General features: G+C 38.8%; 1 protein-coding gene across 2 annotated transcripts in view; it reads left to right on the top strand.

The window, feature by feature from the left end:
- Positions 1-15,895, top strand: part of LOC110440295 (putative ammonium transporter 1) — a 52,425-nt gene extending 36,530 nt beyond the window's left edge. Inside the window, exons 8-12 of one of the 2 annotated variants that reach the window (XM_021483269.1) lie at positions 9,496-9,590; positions 11,005-11,131; positions 12,334-12,465; positions 13,349-13,360; positions 14,934-15,895. In XM_021483269.1, coding sequence (XP_021338944.1) covers positions 9,496-9,590; positions 11,005-11,131; positions 12,334-12,465; positions 13,349-13,360; positions 14,934-15,040 — 473 coding nt within the window. In that variant the 3' untranslated portion in view covers positions 15,041-15,895. The remainder of the gene's footprint in view (positions 1-9,495; positions 9,591-11,004; positions 11,132-12,333; positions 12,466-13,348; positions 13,361-14,933) is intronic. The other variant, XM_021483270.1, reaches the window with a different exon arrangement.
- Positions 15,896-16,005: the final 110 nt, after the last annotated feature.

Raw genomic sequence — 16,005 nt, 5'->3', positions numbered from 1 at the left:
ATTAATGAGTATCTAAACTAAGAATAGTAATACAATTAATGAGTAGAAGAAAGCTATAATAGCACCTGCAAATTCAAGGAATGTTTAACAGTAGAGGAAACGTACAGGTATTGAGGTAGTAAAATTAAAAAAATGGACAGCAGAAGTCACAACCTGGACATACTAAATCAAATATAACATGAGCACCAATAATTACAAATATCTAAAGCATTTTCAAACATAACTTCTTTTGTCATTGGCACAAGATGTAAAAAAAAATTGAAGCTTTATAAAAATACAGTTCAACTTAAATATGTGTAATGTCAAAAAGTTATACATTTAGAAGGCATTTACAACACCTGTTAAATATAGGGAATGGTTACTGTTAATAGTTAAAGGGAGATAACATTTTTGGAATCAAAGTAAAAAGATGTCATGTATTGCTATTAGTATTCACAACCTGAACAAATATGAAACATAAACTGAACACCAGGTCTCATAAATATCTAAAGTATTTTTTAAACAATACTTACTACATAACAAATGACTGTCATTGGCACATGGTATCATTTAAAATAGGTACTATCAAAATTATTTTTAGTCAAAACCTGAACATAAGCTTTAAATATATACATGAAACCTGAGCATTAGTAATTATACACATATCTAACTACATAACACATTTTTGTTAATGGTATATAGTATAAACTTACTTTTTAACTTTAATACATATCTTGAAAATCTTGGTGTGTTAAAAAGTTATAATTTAGATAGGCATTGCCTGCTGTCCAAGTTCCATCAAATCATTTGATTTAATCAAATACTTTGAAAGGAAAAAATAATTAAAAATAGGTACTATCAAAATAAGTTTTTTAGTCTCAACCTGAAAAATATATACATCAAACCTAAGCATTAGTAATTACTTCCATTAGTATATCAAAATGGAAAAAATATCAAAACATGAAATCAAATGTTGCCTTGAAGGGACAACAGATAATTACTGGATTAATGGTGGCATTCTGTGTATCACTGTTTCCATTGATAACATCGATCTGTTTCTGAGTCGTGTAGAAGGACAAATGAAGTATCTGGGGAACAGTTGCCTTTTATCATTCTTTTGACCTTTCCCAGCTAGCACTGGGCTATCGAGTCAACGTCGGACCGATATATATCGGCCCATGCAACAATTGTTTATAACGTGACGGACACTGTCTGTTTTCCACGACATTTCCGTTTTCCATAAACGTACTGCAGGCTTTCAGGTTAAAAAAGTCTTCAGTTATTTGTAAACTCTTTATAGGGATCGCCATCCTACATGAGCTAATCCTAAGGACGAGGTACCTATCCTATCTCACCATATAGGAATCGCTATCCTACATGACCTAATCCTAAGGACGAGGTTACTATCCTATCTCACCATATAGGAATCGCTATCCTACATGACCTCATTCTTAGGACGAGGTTACTATCCTATTTCATCATATAGGAATCGCCATCCTTCATGACCTCATCCTAAGGACAAGGTTACTATCCTATCTCACCATATCGGAATCGCTATCCTACATGCCCTAATCCTAAGGACGAGGTGCCTATCCTATCTCACCATATCGGAATCGCCATCCTACATGAACTCATTCTAAGGACGAGGTTACTATCCTATCTCACCATATAGGAATCGCTATCCTACATGACCTAATCCTAAGGACGAGGTTACTATCCTATTTAACCATATAGGAATCGCTATCCTACATGACCTCATTCTAAGGACGAGGTTACTATCCTATCTAACCATATAGGAATCGCCATCCTACATGACCTCATTCTTAGGACGAGTTTACTATCCTATTTCATCATATAGGAATCTCCATCCTACATGACCTCATTCTAAGGACGAGGTTACTATCCTATCTCACCATATAGGAATCGCCATCCTTAATGAGCTCATTCTAAGGATGAGGTTACTATCCTATCTCACCATATCGGAATCGCCATCCTACATGACCTCATCCTAAGGACGAGGTTACTATCCTATTTAACCATATAGGAATAGCTATCCTACATGACCTCATTCTAAGGACGAGGTTACCATCCTATCTCACCATATAGGAATCGCTATCCTACATGACCTAATCCTAAGGACGAGGTTACTATCCTATTTAACCATATAGGAATCGCCATCCTACATGCCCTCATTCTAAGGATGAGGTTACTATCCTATCTCACCATATCGGAATCGCCATCCACCATATAGGAATCGCCATCCTTAATGAGCTCATTCTAAGGATGAGGTTACTATCCTATTTCATCATATAGGAATCGCCATCCTACATGCCCTCATTCTAAGGACGAGGTTACTAGCCTATCTAACCATATAGGAATCGCCATCCTTCATGACCTCATTCTTAGGACGAGGTTACTATCCTATCTCAAGGAATCGCCATCCTACATGACCTCATCCTAAGGACGAGGTTACTATCCTATTTAACCATCTAGGAATCGCTATCCTACATGACCTAATCCTAAGGACGAGGTTACTATCCTTTCTCACCATACTATCCTATCTAACCATATAGGAATCGTCATCCTACATGACCTCATTCTTAGGACGAGTTTACTATCCTATTTCATCATATAGGAATCTCCATCCTACATGACCTCATTCTAAGGACGAGGTTACCATCCTATCTCACCATATAGGAATCGCCATCCTTAATGACCTCATTCTAAGGATGAGGTTACTATCCTATCTCTCCATATCGGAATCGCCATCCTACCTGACCTCATTCTAAGTACGAGGTTACCATCCTATCTCACCATGTAGGAATCGCCATACTACATGATCTCGTGCTAAGGATGAGGTTTCTATCCTATCTCTCCATATAGGAATCGCTATCCTACATGACCTTATCCTAAGGACGAGGTTACTCTCCTATCTCACTATATAGAGATCGCCATCCTACATGATCTCGTTCTAAGGACGAGGTTACTATCCTATCTCCCCATATATGAATCGCCACCCTACATGACCTCATTTTAAGGATGAGGTTACTATCATATCTCACCATATCGGAATCGCCACCCTACATGACCTCATTTTAAGAATGAGTTTACTATCCTATCTCCCCATGTAGGAATCGCCATACTACATGATCTCGTGCTAAGGATGAGGTTTCTATCCTATCTCTCCATATAGGAATCGCCATCCTACATGCCCCCATTTTAAGGATGAGGTTACTATCCCATCTCATCATATAGGGATCGACATCCTACATGACCTCATTTTAAGAATGAGTTTACTATCCTATCTCCCCATATATGAATCGCCATCCTCCATGACCTCATTTTAAGGATGAGGTTACTAGCCTATCTCACCATATCGGAATCGCCACCCTACATGACCTCATTCTGAGGACGAGGTTACTATCCTATCTCCCCATGTAGGAATAGCCATCCTTAATGACCTCATTCTAAGGACGAGGTTACTATCCTATCTCACCATATATGAATCGCCATCCTACATGACCTCATTTTAAGGATGAGGTTACTATCCTATCTCACCATATCGGAATCGCCATCCTACATGACCTCATTCTAAGGATGAGGTTTCTATCCTATCTCACCATATAGGAATCGCCATCCTACATGACCTCATTCTAAGGATGAGGTTACTATCCTATCTCACCATATCGGAATCGCCATCCTACATGACCTCATTCTAAGGATGAGGTTACTATCCTATCTCACCATATAGGAATCGCCATCCTACATGACCTCATTCTAAGGATGAGGTTACTATCCTATCTCACCATATCGGAATCGCCATCCTACATGACCTCATTCTAAGGATGAGGTTACTATCCTATCTCACCATATAGGAATCGCCATCCTACATGACCTCATTCTAAGGATGAGGTTACTATCCTATCTCACCATATCGGAATCGCCATCCTACATGACCTCATTCTAAGGATGAGGTTACTATCCTATCTCACCATATAGGAATCGCCATCCTACATGACCTCATTCTAAGGATGAGGTTACTATCCTATCTCACCATATCGGAATCGCCATCCTACATGACCTCATTCTAAGGATGAGGTTACTATCCTATCTCACCATATAGGAATCGCCATCCTACATGACCTCATTCTAAGGATGAGGTTACTATCCTATCTCACCATATCGGAATCGCCATCCTACATGACCTCATTCTAAGGATGAGGTTACTATCCTATCTCACCATATAGGAATCGCCATCCTACATGACCTCATTCTAAGGATGAGGTTACTATCCTATCTCACCATATCGGAATCGCCATCCTACATGACCTCATTCTAAGGATGAGGTTACTATCCTATCTCACCATATAGGAATCGCCATCCTACATGACCTCATTCTAAGGATGAGGTTACTATCCTATCTCACCATATCGGAATCGCCATCCTACATGACCTCATTCTAAGGATGAGGTTACTATCCTATCTCACCATATAGGAATCGCCATCCTACATGACCTCATTCTAAGGATGAGGTTACTATCCTATCTCACCATATCGGAATCGCCATCCTACATGACCTCATTCTAAGGATGAGGTTACTATCCTATCTCACCATATAGGAATCGCCATCCTACATGACCTCATTCTAAGGATGAGGTTACTATCCTATCTCACCATATCGGAATCGCCATCCTACATGACCTCATTCTAAGGATGAGGTTACTATCCTATCTCACCATATAGGAATCGCCATCCTACATGACCTCATTCTAAGGATGAGGTTACTATCCTATCTCACCATATCGGAATCGCCATCCTACATGACCTCATTCTAAGGATGAGGTTACTATCCTATCTCACCATATAGGAATCGCCATCCTACATGACCTCATTCTAAGGATGAGGTTACTATCCTATCTCACCATATCGGAATCGCCATCCTACATGACCTCATTCTAAGGATGAGGTTACTATCCTATCTCACCATATAGGAATCGCCATCCTACATGACCTCATTCTAAGGATGAGGTTACTATCCTATCTCACCATATCGGAATCGCCATCCTACATGACCTCATTCTAAGGATGAGGTTACTATCCTATCTCACCATATAGGAATCGCCATCCTACATGACCTCATTCTAAGGATGAGGTTACTATCCTATCTCACCATATCGGAATCGCCATCCTACATGACCTCATTCTAAGGATGAGGTTACTATCCTATCTCACCATATAGGAATCGCCATCCTACATGACCTCATTCTAAGGATGAGGTTACTATCCTATCTCACCATATCGGAATCGCCATCCTACATGACCTCATTCTAAGGATGAGGTTACTATCCTATCTCACCATATAGGAATCGCCATCCTACATGACCTCATTCTAAGGATGAGGTTACTATCCTATCTCACCATATCGGAATCGCCATCCTACATGACCTCATTCTAAGGATGAGGTTACTATCCTATCTCACCATATAGGAATCGCCATCCTACATGACCTCATTCTAAGGATGAGGTTACTATCCTATCTCACCATATCGGAATCGCCATCCTACATGACCTCATTCTAAGGATGAGGTTACTATCCTATCTCACCATATAGGAATCGCCATCCTACATGACCTCATTCTAAGGATGAGGTTACTATCCTATCTCACCATATCGGAATCGCCATCCTACATGACCTCATTCTAAGGATGAGGTTACTATCCTATCTCACCATATAGGAATCGCCATCCTACATGACCTCATTCTAAGGATGAGGTTACTATCCTATCTCACCATATCGGAATCGCCATCCTACATGACCTCATTCTAAGGATGAGGTTACTATCCTATCTCACCATATAGGAATCGCCATCCTAAATGACCTCATTCTAAGGATGAGGTTACTATCCTATCTCACCATATAGGAATCGCCATCCTTAATCACCTCATTCTAAGGATGAGGTTACTATCCTATCTCACCATGTAGGAATCGCCATCCTACATGATCTCGTTCTAAGGACGAGGTTACTATCCGATCTCATCATATAGGTATCGACATCCTACATGACCTCATTTTAAGAATGAGTTTACTATCCTATCTCACTATATAGGAATCGCCATCCTACATGACCTCATTCTAAGGACGAGGTTACCATCCTATCTCATCATATAGGAATCGCCATCCTACATGACCTCATTCTAAGGATGACGTTACTATCCTATCTCACAATATAGTAGTCGCCATCCTTCATGACCTCATTCTAAGGACGAGGTTACTCTCCTATCTCACCATATCGGAATAGCCATCCTACATGACCTCATTCTAAGGATGAGGTTTCTATCCTATCCCATCCTACATGACCTCATTCTAAGGACGAGGTTACCATCCTACCTCCTCATACAGGCATCGCCATCCTACATGACCTCATTCTAAGGATGAGGTTTCTATCCTATCCCATCCTACATGACCTCATTCTAAGGATGAGGTTACTCTCCTATCTCACCATATCGGAATAGCCATCCTACATGACCTCATTCTAAGGACGAGGTTACCATCCTACCTCCTCATACAGGCATCGCCATCCTACATGACCTCATTCTAAGGAAGAGGGTACTGTCCTATCTCACCATATAGGAATCGCCATCCTACAAGACCTTATTCTAAGGATGAGGTTACTATCCTATCTCCCCATATCGGAATCGCCATCCTACATGACCTTATTCTAAGGATGAGGGTACTATCCTATCTCACCATATCGGAATTGCCATCCTACATGACCTCATTCTAAGGATGAGGTTACTCTCCTATCTCACCGTATCGGAATCGCCATCCTACATGACCTCATTCTAAGGATGAGGTTACTTTCCTATCTCACCATATAGGAATCGCCATCCTACATGACCTTATTCTAAGGATGAGGTTACTATCCTATCTCACCATATAGGAATCGCCATCCTACATGACCTCATTATTAGGACGAGGTTACTATCCTATCTTATCATATAGGAATCGCCATCCTTCATGACTTCATTCTAAGGACGAGGTTACTATCCTATTTCACCATTTAGGAATCGCCATCCTACATTACCTCATTCTAAGGATGAGGTCACTACCCTTTCTCACCATATAGGAATTGCCATCCTACATTACCTCATTCTAAGGACGAGGTTACTATCCTTTCTCACAATATAGTAGTCGCCATCCTTCATGACCTCATTTTAAGGACGAGGTTATTCTCCTATCTCACCATATCGGAATCGCCATCCTACATGACCTCATTCTAAGGATGAGGTTACTATCCTTTCTCACCATATAGGAATTGCCATCCTACATTACCTCATTCTAAGGATGAGGTCACTATCCTTTCTCACCATATAGGAATTGCCACCCTACATTACCTCATTCTAAGGACGAGGTTACTATCCTTTCTCACAATCTAGTAGTCGCCATCCTTCATGACCTCATTTTAGGGACGAGGTTATTCTCCTATCTCACCATATAGGAATCGCCATCCTTCATGACCTCATTCTAAGGACGAGGTTACTATCCTATTTCACCATTTAGGAATCGCCATCCTACTTTACCTCATTCTAAGGATGAGGTCACTATCCTTTCTCACCATATAGGAATTGCCATCCTACATTACCTCATTCTAAGGACGAGGTTACTATCCTTTCTCACAATATAGTAGTCGCCATCCTTCATGACCTCATTCTAAGGACGAGGTTATTCTCCTATCTCACCATATAGGAATCGCCATCCTACATGACCTCATTCTAAGGACGAGGTTACTATCCTTTCTCACAATATAGTAGTCGCCATCCTTCATGCCCTCATTCTAAGGACGAGGTTATTCTCCTATCTCACCATATCGGAATCGCCATCCTACATTACCTCATTCTAAGGATGAGGTTACTATCCTCTTTCACCATATAGGAATCGCCATCCTACATGACCTCATCCTAAGGATGAGGTTACTATCCTATCTCACCATATAGGAATCGCCATCCTACATTACCTCATTCTAAGGACGATGTTACTATCCTTTCTCACAATATAGTAGTCGCCATCCTTCATGACCTCATTCTAAGGACGAGGTTACTATCCTATCTCACCATTTAGGAATCGCCATCCTACATTACCTCATTCTAAGGATGAGGTCACTATCCTTTCTCACCATATAGGAATTGCCATCCTACATTACCTAATCCTAAGGACGAGGTTACTATCCTATCTCACCATATAGGAATCTCCATCCTACATGACCTCATTCTCAGGATGAGGTTACTATCATATCTCACCATATAGGAATTGCCATCCTACATGACCTCACCCTAAGGATGAGGTTACTATCCTATTTCACCATATATGAATCGCCATCCTACATGATCTCATTCTAAGGATGAGGTTTCTATCCTATCTCACCATGTAGGAATCGCCATCCTACATGACCTAGTCCTCCTATCTCACCATATAGGAATTGCCATCCTACATGACCTCACCCTGAGGATGAGGTTACTATCCTATCTCACCATATAGGAATCGCCATCCTACATGACCTAGTCCTAAGTATGAGGTTACTATCCCATCTCACCATGTAGGAATCGCCAGGCTCTCCGATTGAAACAACAATTTGTTGAAGAAGTCACCACTTATTTGTAAACTTTTTCCATCTTCCCGTAAACAAACTTTCACCTCACCCTTGACTTTTTAACGATGACTTGGTATGTTAATCCTACTCGACAGATAATACTGTTAACAGAGACTTCACAAACGTCGATGTTTCCAGCATTGACTAGGTCTATGTACTGCCGAAACCTCTGGTAAGTCGGTGCCTTGTATAGAAAATGTAGCGGTCCGTAATCGATGACCTCAATCATGTCTCAATCTGCCTCAATCTTATCTCAATCAAACCTCAATCTGCCTCATTCGAACCTCAATCGAAACCTCAATCGGACCTCAATCTGCCTCAATCGAAACCTCAATCGAACCTCAATCTGCCTCAATCGAACCTCAATCTGCCTCAATCTGCCTCAATCGAACCTCCATCTGCCTCAATCGGATTGAGGTTTTATATCCTGCCTCCTGCACACACACACGCAAGCACGCATACACGACACACATGGAGGCACGTCCTTAAATGACCTTAACTATTGATAGGACGTTAAACAATATAAAACCAAACCAAACCCATTTTTAAAGTGTTCACCCCGTAACACTCATCACCCCAAGTTTTAACTCCCTGACACCACAGGGAGGGTAAAGGATACCATTGTGTTACGGTAAGAACGTTGTGTTCTTCCACCAGAGGATAGAACCAGCGATCCCAGCTTCCCATTTGGCCGCTCTAACGAATTCTATTCCCTGTAGATGGAGGTTAAAAGGCGACCATAATCCTATTTGCAATTAAAACCTGCCATATTTTGTTTCAAACATTACATGTTATTGGTGCACACTTTCACCGGACGTAACTCCACTGAGAGCACACTATTTATATGTATTTTTTTTAATAATTTCAGTTCACTTCGGCGGAGGCACTTGGGGGGTGATCGCGGTCGCATTCTTCTCAACAGACTTCGGCATCCTTTATCACTGGGACACACGCTCAGGACTGGTAAGTCACGTGTTGGTCTGACGTCATAATGGCGGTAAGACTTAATACGATTTATCGAATAGCATTTCAAAACAAATTTAAGTATCATGACTTTATTTGAATATGATTGTTATGTCAATTTATTTTTCCAACAGTTTTTCATAATATAGGTACAGAACAGGTATTTTCATTTTCACACTCTCTAACACACATTTTGATACTTAATTCACTCATCATCAACATCATCCTGAATGTTGTCGTCATCTTCCTCATCACCATCATCATCTTCCTTACATTCATCATCATCATCATCACCATTATCATCTTCCTCATTCTCAGAATCATCAACATCATTACCATCATCATCATCATCATCATCAGCATCATCATCATCATCAACATCATCATCAGCATCACTATCTCATCAGCATCCTGATACTAAACGTTCAAACTATCGTTCCTCATAGCCATCATCATCATCCTCAACGTCATTGTCATCATCCATAAAATGTGTGTGAGATATGTGTTCTTGGCACAGTAACGATATAAGTGACCGTACATAAATATGTAATCGATGATACTTCATTTATTATTCCTCTAGTGAAAATCCTGTAATCTGATTGGTTGAGACGAACTGTTCATGTCACACTGTCACATTCGCTTTAATATTGGTTTAATGGAAGAGTGCTTCCCACCGCCTTAGCAACGAGTGGCTTCGCCTTAGGTGACGGTGATACCTTCGGGGTGACTCTAGACACTGTCAAACTCTAATGAATGTAGTATTTATATAATGAGGTATGCTTTACCGAACTAATACCATATTCGTGTACCCAGCTGGCATATGAAGTTATCTTTTTCTATTCAACGTTTTTTCATTTCCTTTTTGTCAAATTTATTGATATCTTAATAGCAAGAAAATGAATAATCAGAAGCAAGTGATGCAACTTCTGTCCATTGTCATATTTCAATTCAAGATGACGTGGGTTTTTTTTGTTAAAAAATGTAGCTGGTCTCATGGTCCCAGTTAGACGACGACCGGTCCTTCTGTTTTGAATCACCCTAGATATAATTTATTTAAATTTGTTTGAACTTTAGTATTAAATATGAGTTCTAAAGAGACGACATAGTAATTTTTTGCAGTAAAAATGCCTTTTAGGCTTTCTGTATCAGCATGCATCTAAAATATTGTCACGTGATTTTTTCTTCGTATTTCTGGTCATGAAGTTGGCTTAACGAAAATTCTGAAATTCAGTTTTTTTCAATCAAAACATAACCAGATAATTATGTAAAGAAAAACAAAACCTAAATCAAACAATTTCATTTGCTTAATGAATGGAACGTTCGTGAAACTGATGCCTGGATATTTAATCGGTAAACTACCATAATTCCCCGTCTTTATGTGTCGCGTCACCTAGCAGTGTTTCTGTTTTTGCAGTATCTCGCCTGGCAGCTGGTGGGAGTACTGGCCATTGTTGCATGGGGTGGTATCCTTTGTGTGCTAATGTTCTTCATCCTAAAAAAGCTAAACCTCCTGCGAGTATCATTTGAATATGAAATGAAAGGTAAGAGTAAGAAATTTGTGCGATTAGGTATCAAACGTCATAAAGAAGATGGCCCTGGTGCTATTGATACTTTAAGACTGCTTACAGACTGATGTAAAGCAGACATCGATTCACAACAGTATGCAGTCAAACATGTATTCAGATCTTTAAATACAGATTCAGAAAACATGGAGGTAACTGCTATAGGGAATTATAACAGGAGTCTTAACTTTTAACTCTTTTAACAGGTAGTCTATCACACAGATTTTACAGAACTTATCGAACTCGCCTATCTTCACATAGCTTGAAAGTGTGTGAGAAAAAAAAAATCCTCCCATTTTTCTTACCAAATTTTTCACTGCCTTATTTCTGGGAGTGGATGCCTCGTTTGATAATTGCAAGAAATCACAAATCGAGTTAAAATAGCATTTTACACAATCTAGTTTACAATATCGAAAATTAAGAAACACAAATAACTGGGAAAGATTTTGATTGAGAATGACTTACATTTTCATTACTCGATTCCCCTTTCGTAAATATAGATGATTTATTTGTGTATGTTTGCTTAATGCCAAACTTTTGATTTGTGGAAGATAATATGCTTACCCTTCCGGCACACCTGGTACTTCCCTTTGTTCATATTTCGTCCTAGATTTATTGGCTTTAAGTTCGATTGTGTTGACACTCGATATTCGCTTGTTATTAACTGCAGTTAGAAGTATTCACTTCCGTTAGATCTTCTTAGATCAGGAGGCCCGATAGTCTCACGACTCCCCAGACTCACGTCACGGCACTGTGTTATATCTTTGAGCAATATACCTTACTCCGCTTGTTCTAGTCTACTCAGCTGTTAATGAGTACGTGGTTGGGCAGAGTTAGAATTGTTGAATGCTAGCTGTGAGTGCTGAAATGGCAGCACCGGCTGTATGCTCCCCATGGAGTTGAGAAAGATCTTGGCTGGTTGCAAAGGCCCTATAACCACGGATAACAATTTATGATCCGCTTTGAGACGACCTACAAACTAGGCTGTGATAAAGCGGTATATAAGAACCTCGAATTATTATTATTATTATTATTATTATTATTATTATTTTTACTTGGTAACTACATTCCCTTTCAAATGTCTTCGGAATTCATTACGGTGAAATAATCATATAACTGACATTTTCTTGTTTCAAACAGTTCCACTGGCGTCCTAAAATGTTTACCTTGGTTCCTTTCAGGTTTAGACATACCCAAACACGGCGAGCCTGCCTACCCAGTAGAAGCGTACGGACATGGTTGGGAAGAGAAAGGGGACACACTCCGGTCTATGATCAAGAAGTCCACAACTACCTTCCATAATACAATGATCGGTAAGCATGAGCATTGATAAGCCGTATTGTGAATGTAACCTCTAGCCTCCCACACACTTCCAGTGGTCCGTGCAATAATTAAGGTCATTCTTATAGTCAACTACTTTTCACTACCATCAGTGGTAAGCAAGATGATTGTTAATTTCCCACAGTTGAAGACTTATATTTGGTGATAAATTTACATTGACATCTTTGACAAAAAATGGGGAAAAAAAATAAGGATCCCCGTACACATGCTTAGAAGTGTTACTATGCATCGGATATTGCGTTTTCTGGCATTACTATAATAACAATTGTAAAACCATTCTAAGCAGGTGTTTGCTGCGGTGTAATTCGTTTTTGGCAAACTATATCTACAACGTTTGAAGGTGAAGTCATCTGTGGTTGTGTTATGTTCATTTCTCTAAAAAGAAACCTATATATACCGGGACTTTTAAGAAAAAGTAATAAAGATGAAAAACAAAATGTAATCCACAACAGTGTTCTACTGAGTTTGAAACATGAGCTGAGTTAGACCGGGATTTAAACCCTGGACTTCAGATTGTTTAACCTCTCTCTCTCTCTCTCTCTCTCTCTCTCTCTCTCTCTCATTGCATTCAGAATACTATTGGGTACATAATTCCAACAAAAATTGAAATTTACAAAATTATCATTTAGCATGAAACGTTTCTTTGTGTAAACTGCACATATATCCAAAAACGTATGTTGATTGGAGAGATAAACTTTAACCAATTGTTTTGGATAAAAAGAAAGCATAAAGGTATACAAGAGAATACCTACCCATTTCATTGTATTCATGATGAAAAGACTTTTTCATATATCTTATTGCAATTACTCATTTGTTCAACTTTTTCATAATCGAACATGTTTTATTGCAAAACAGGAGAAAAGGGAGGTAAGTATTGCTTAAAAATAGCGTATCACAATTTAAGCTTGTTTTGGTAGCATTGCAAAAATATCAACGATAACAGTTTTGCTTTATAATATCTAACACCATCAAAATTATTTGATGTATCATTAGTTTTTAAAGCTGCATCATTCTATTATATGAGTATGTTTGTAATACTCCATTAACGCTCTGGATTTAGGATTAACCACACGTGTAATCATACTTACCAGAAAAGCATACATTAAACGTTGATCGGATGGCGCAGTGGATAGCGCAGTTGCATTTCACAAAGAGGGCAGGGGCTCAATTACCCAATTGGCTTAAAAAGGTATTGGGTCATCTGCCCGACCACGTGGGTTTTTCTTTAGTAGCCTATATACATTAAGACCCATTGCGCTCTTCCGTCTGAGCCACGAATAGTGATTAATACTAAGTAGAAAAATTTGTTTTAAACTGTTTTAAAATTGATAAAGTTTATATGTATATCTTTTATTTCAATTCTCAAAACGTAACTAACCTAAAAAGAAAATTATATTACACAATTAAGTTGGGTTATCCATCATTTCACTCCAACATACATGCAATTTCGATCGACTTGAACTTTTGTGTGAGGTCAGTCGTCAGAATGAGAAACTGTTTCAATTATTTTATTTTACTATTCGTGTATATTGACCAGATGCTATGCGTTTGGTTCTCACCTCCTAGTTACTAATTTAAGACAGTGCTGTACATTGATGTATTATTCATCCTGTTATTACTTATACGTTTCGTTTTTAATAATCAAAATGTTGTGAAAATATTCAATGTAGTAGGAACCTGTTCATCAGGACTTTGCACAGTCGAATTTTGTCAATCCATGATGTGATTCTTATTTCAAAACTCCTAAGAAGGTTAGAGAGTAGGAACATGACTGTTCCCTACTTAACGTTTTAAACTATCTGCGTGTTAGTTCAGGCAAATTCTAAATCACGCTTCATTAAATTCCAACAATAATCTTAAGGATATGTTAACCAGTTGGATACTAGGTTTGAACAAATGAAATGTAAATACTTATTGAAAGTTACAGAGCAATTGGTAAAGTTTCGTTTGACTTGCTCATACTTGGCGTTTGGTGCTTAGAATGCACTCGGACAATAGTAATACTTTTAGCTTCTTTTCGATACCTTTTGTGTTTCGGCATCCTCGATACCGCAGGGGTTACGCTCACTGTCGCTCCCCCACACCTGAAATATAATAGCAAAATTCAAGGCACGCGGTTAGCTTTTTAATTTGCTTTTGGTAAAAAAAACCTGACCAATCGCTAGGCTAATATCTGTCCATTGAAGGTTACAGGGAGCGACATCCGACTTTAAAGCCAGTCAATTTTACCGTAACGCCATCGATTCACGCTGGTCTTCTCGTGCAAGCCACAAGCTGGCACACACTGAACTACCGATATGGCTATGACATATTCCAGGGGTGCAGAGAGCGAACTGAGCGTAACCCGTAGATTATCGAGGATGGTGTTTCGGTAAAACTTATTTTGCTTTTTGTTGTACCGGTCGTTGTGTAAATAACGTATTATTTGTGATCTACGCAGGTCTTCCAATGACAATGGATGCAAAACCCAAACGGGCGGGCGACATCAAAAGCATGGAATCAAACTCCTCACTCTCCTCTATCAAGACGGACACTACCCTGCTCTGATCTAATCCAACATCATTTATTCAGTAGACCTGTACACGTCATTTGTTAACACTTGTGCACGTCATTTAGTTTGTAAATTGTTTACGTCATTTAATATGTAGAATGTTGTATACCTTTCAATAAGTAAACTGTATTACGTCACACAATAAGTGGACTGTTGAATACGTCATCAAAAGAAGTAGATAATGTTGTATATGTCATTCAATCAGTATGCATCATTTAAAAAGCTTCACGACTGTTTCAATCAAACGGTAATATAACTGGTTATATACTTGTTGTTTAAAAGTAAGAGTCAGAAAAAATCACGGTTTGAATACGTTGAAGACGATTGGGCGAACGAGGTCTTGTGCTTATATACACTTGTCATATATTTGTATTATATAGGTTTTATTCCAAGAAATTATAATATGGATATATTTTCATCTTGATTATCCACCAAATGATCTGATTAATGTGTGTCTATCATATAACTACCAATAATATACATGCATTGCTCTTGTTGATGGAAACATGATTCTTTGATGTAGAACAATAGCAATACAGTCAATAATATCAGGACCACGTGACATCTTTGTCGAAACCCAAGTATGATACCTCTTGCCCAGTTTTATAAAGATGCCACAAATGAGATTAAAGTAAACTTTGGGAAACTCGAGCGCGTGAGGCCAAAAACCGCAACTATGTTTACGCCATGAGCTAAACTGAATCCAATTAGATAATCTTAATTAGATATAGCATATATGAGATAAAATAGTATTTGTTATAAAATATGAATAAACATTAAGATTTGGGATATATCACCATATAAAATACATCTTTCTAAAAGGTGACTATTTTGTTCAATAAATTTAATCATATTTTGTAATAATCTGGTTTTATTGCTTGTTTTTTTAACGAAATTGTCCATGAAAAAAGCAACAATTGAACATATGCCAACCCGACTTCGTCAGTCGTGGTGCAACTGT

Source organism: Mizuhopecten yessoensis, unplaced genomic scaffold (genome assembly GCF_002113885.1).
Source record: "Mizuhopecten yessoensis strain PY_sf001 unplaced genomic scaffold, ASM211388v2 scaffold11177, whole genome shotgun sequence".
NCBI classification, from domain to species: domain Eukaryota; kingdom Metazoa; phylum Mollusca; class Bivalvia; order Pectinida; family Pectinidae; genus Mizuhopecten; species Mizuhopecten yessoensis.
This window is presented reverse-complemented; position numbering and strand designations above follow the sequence as displayed.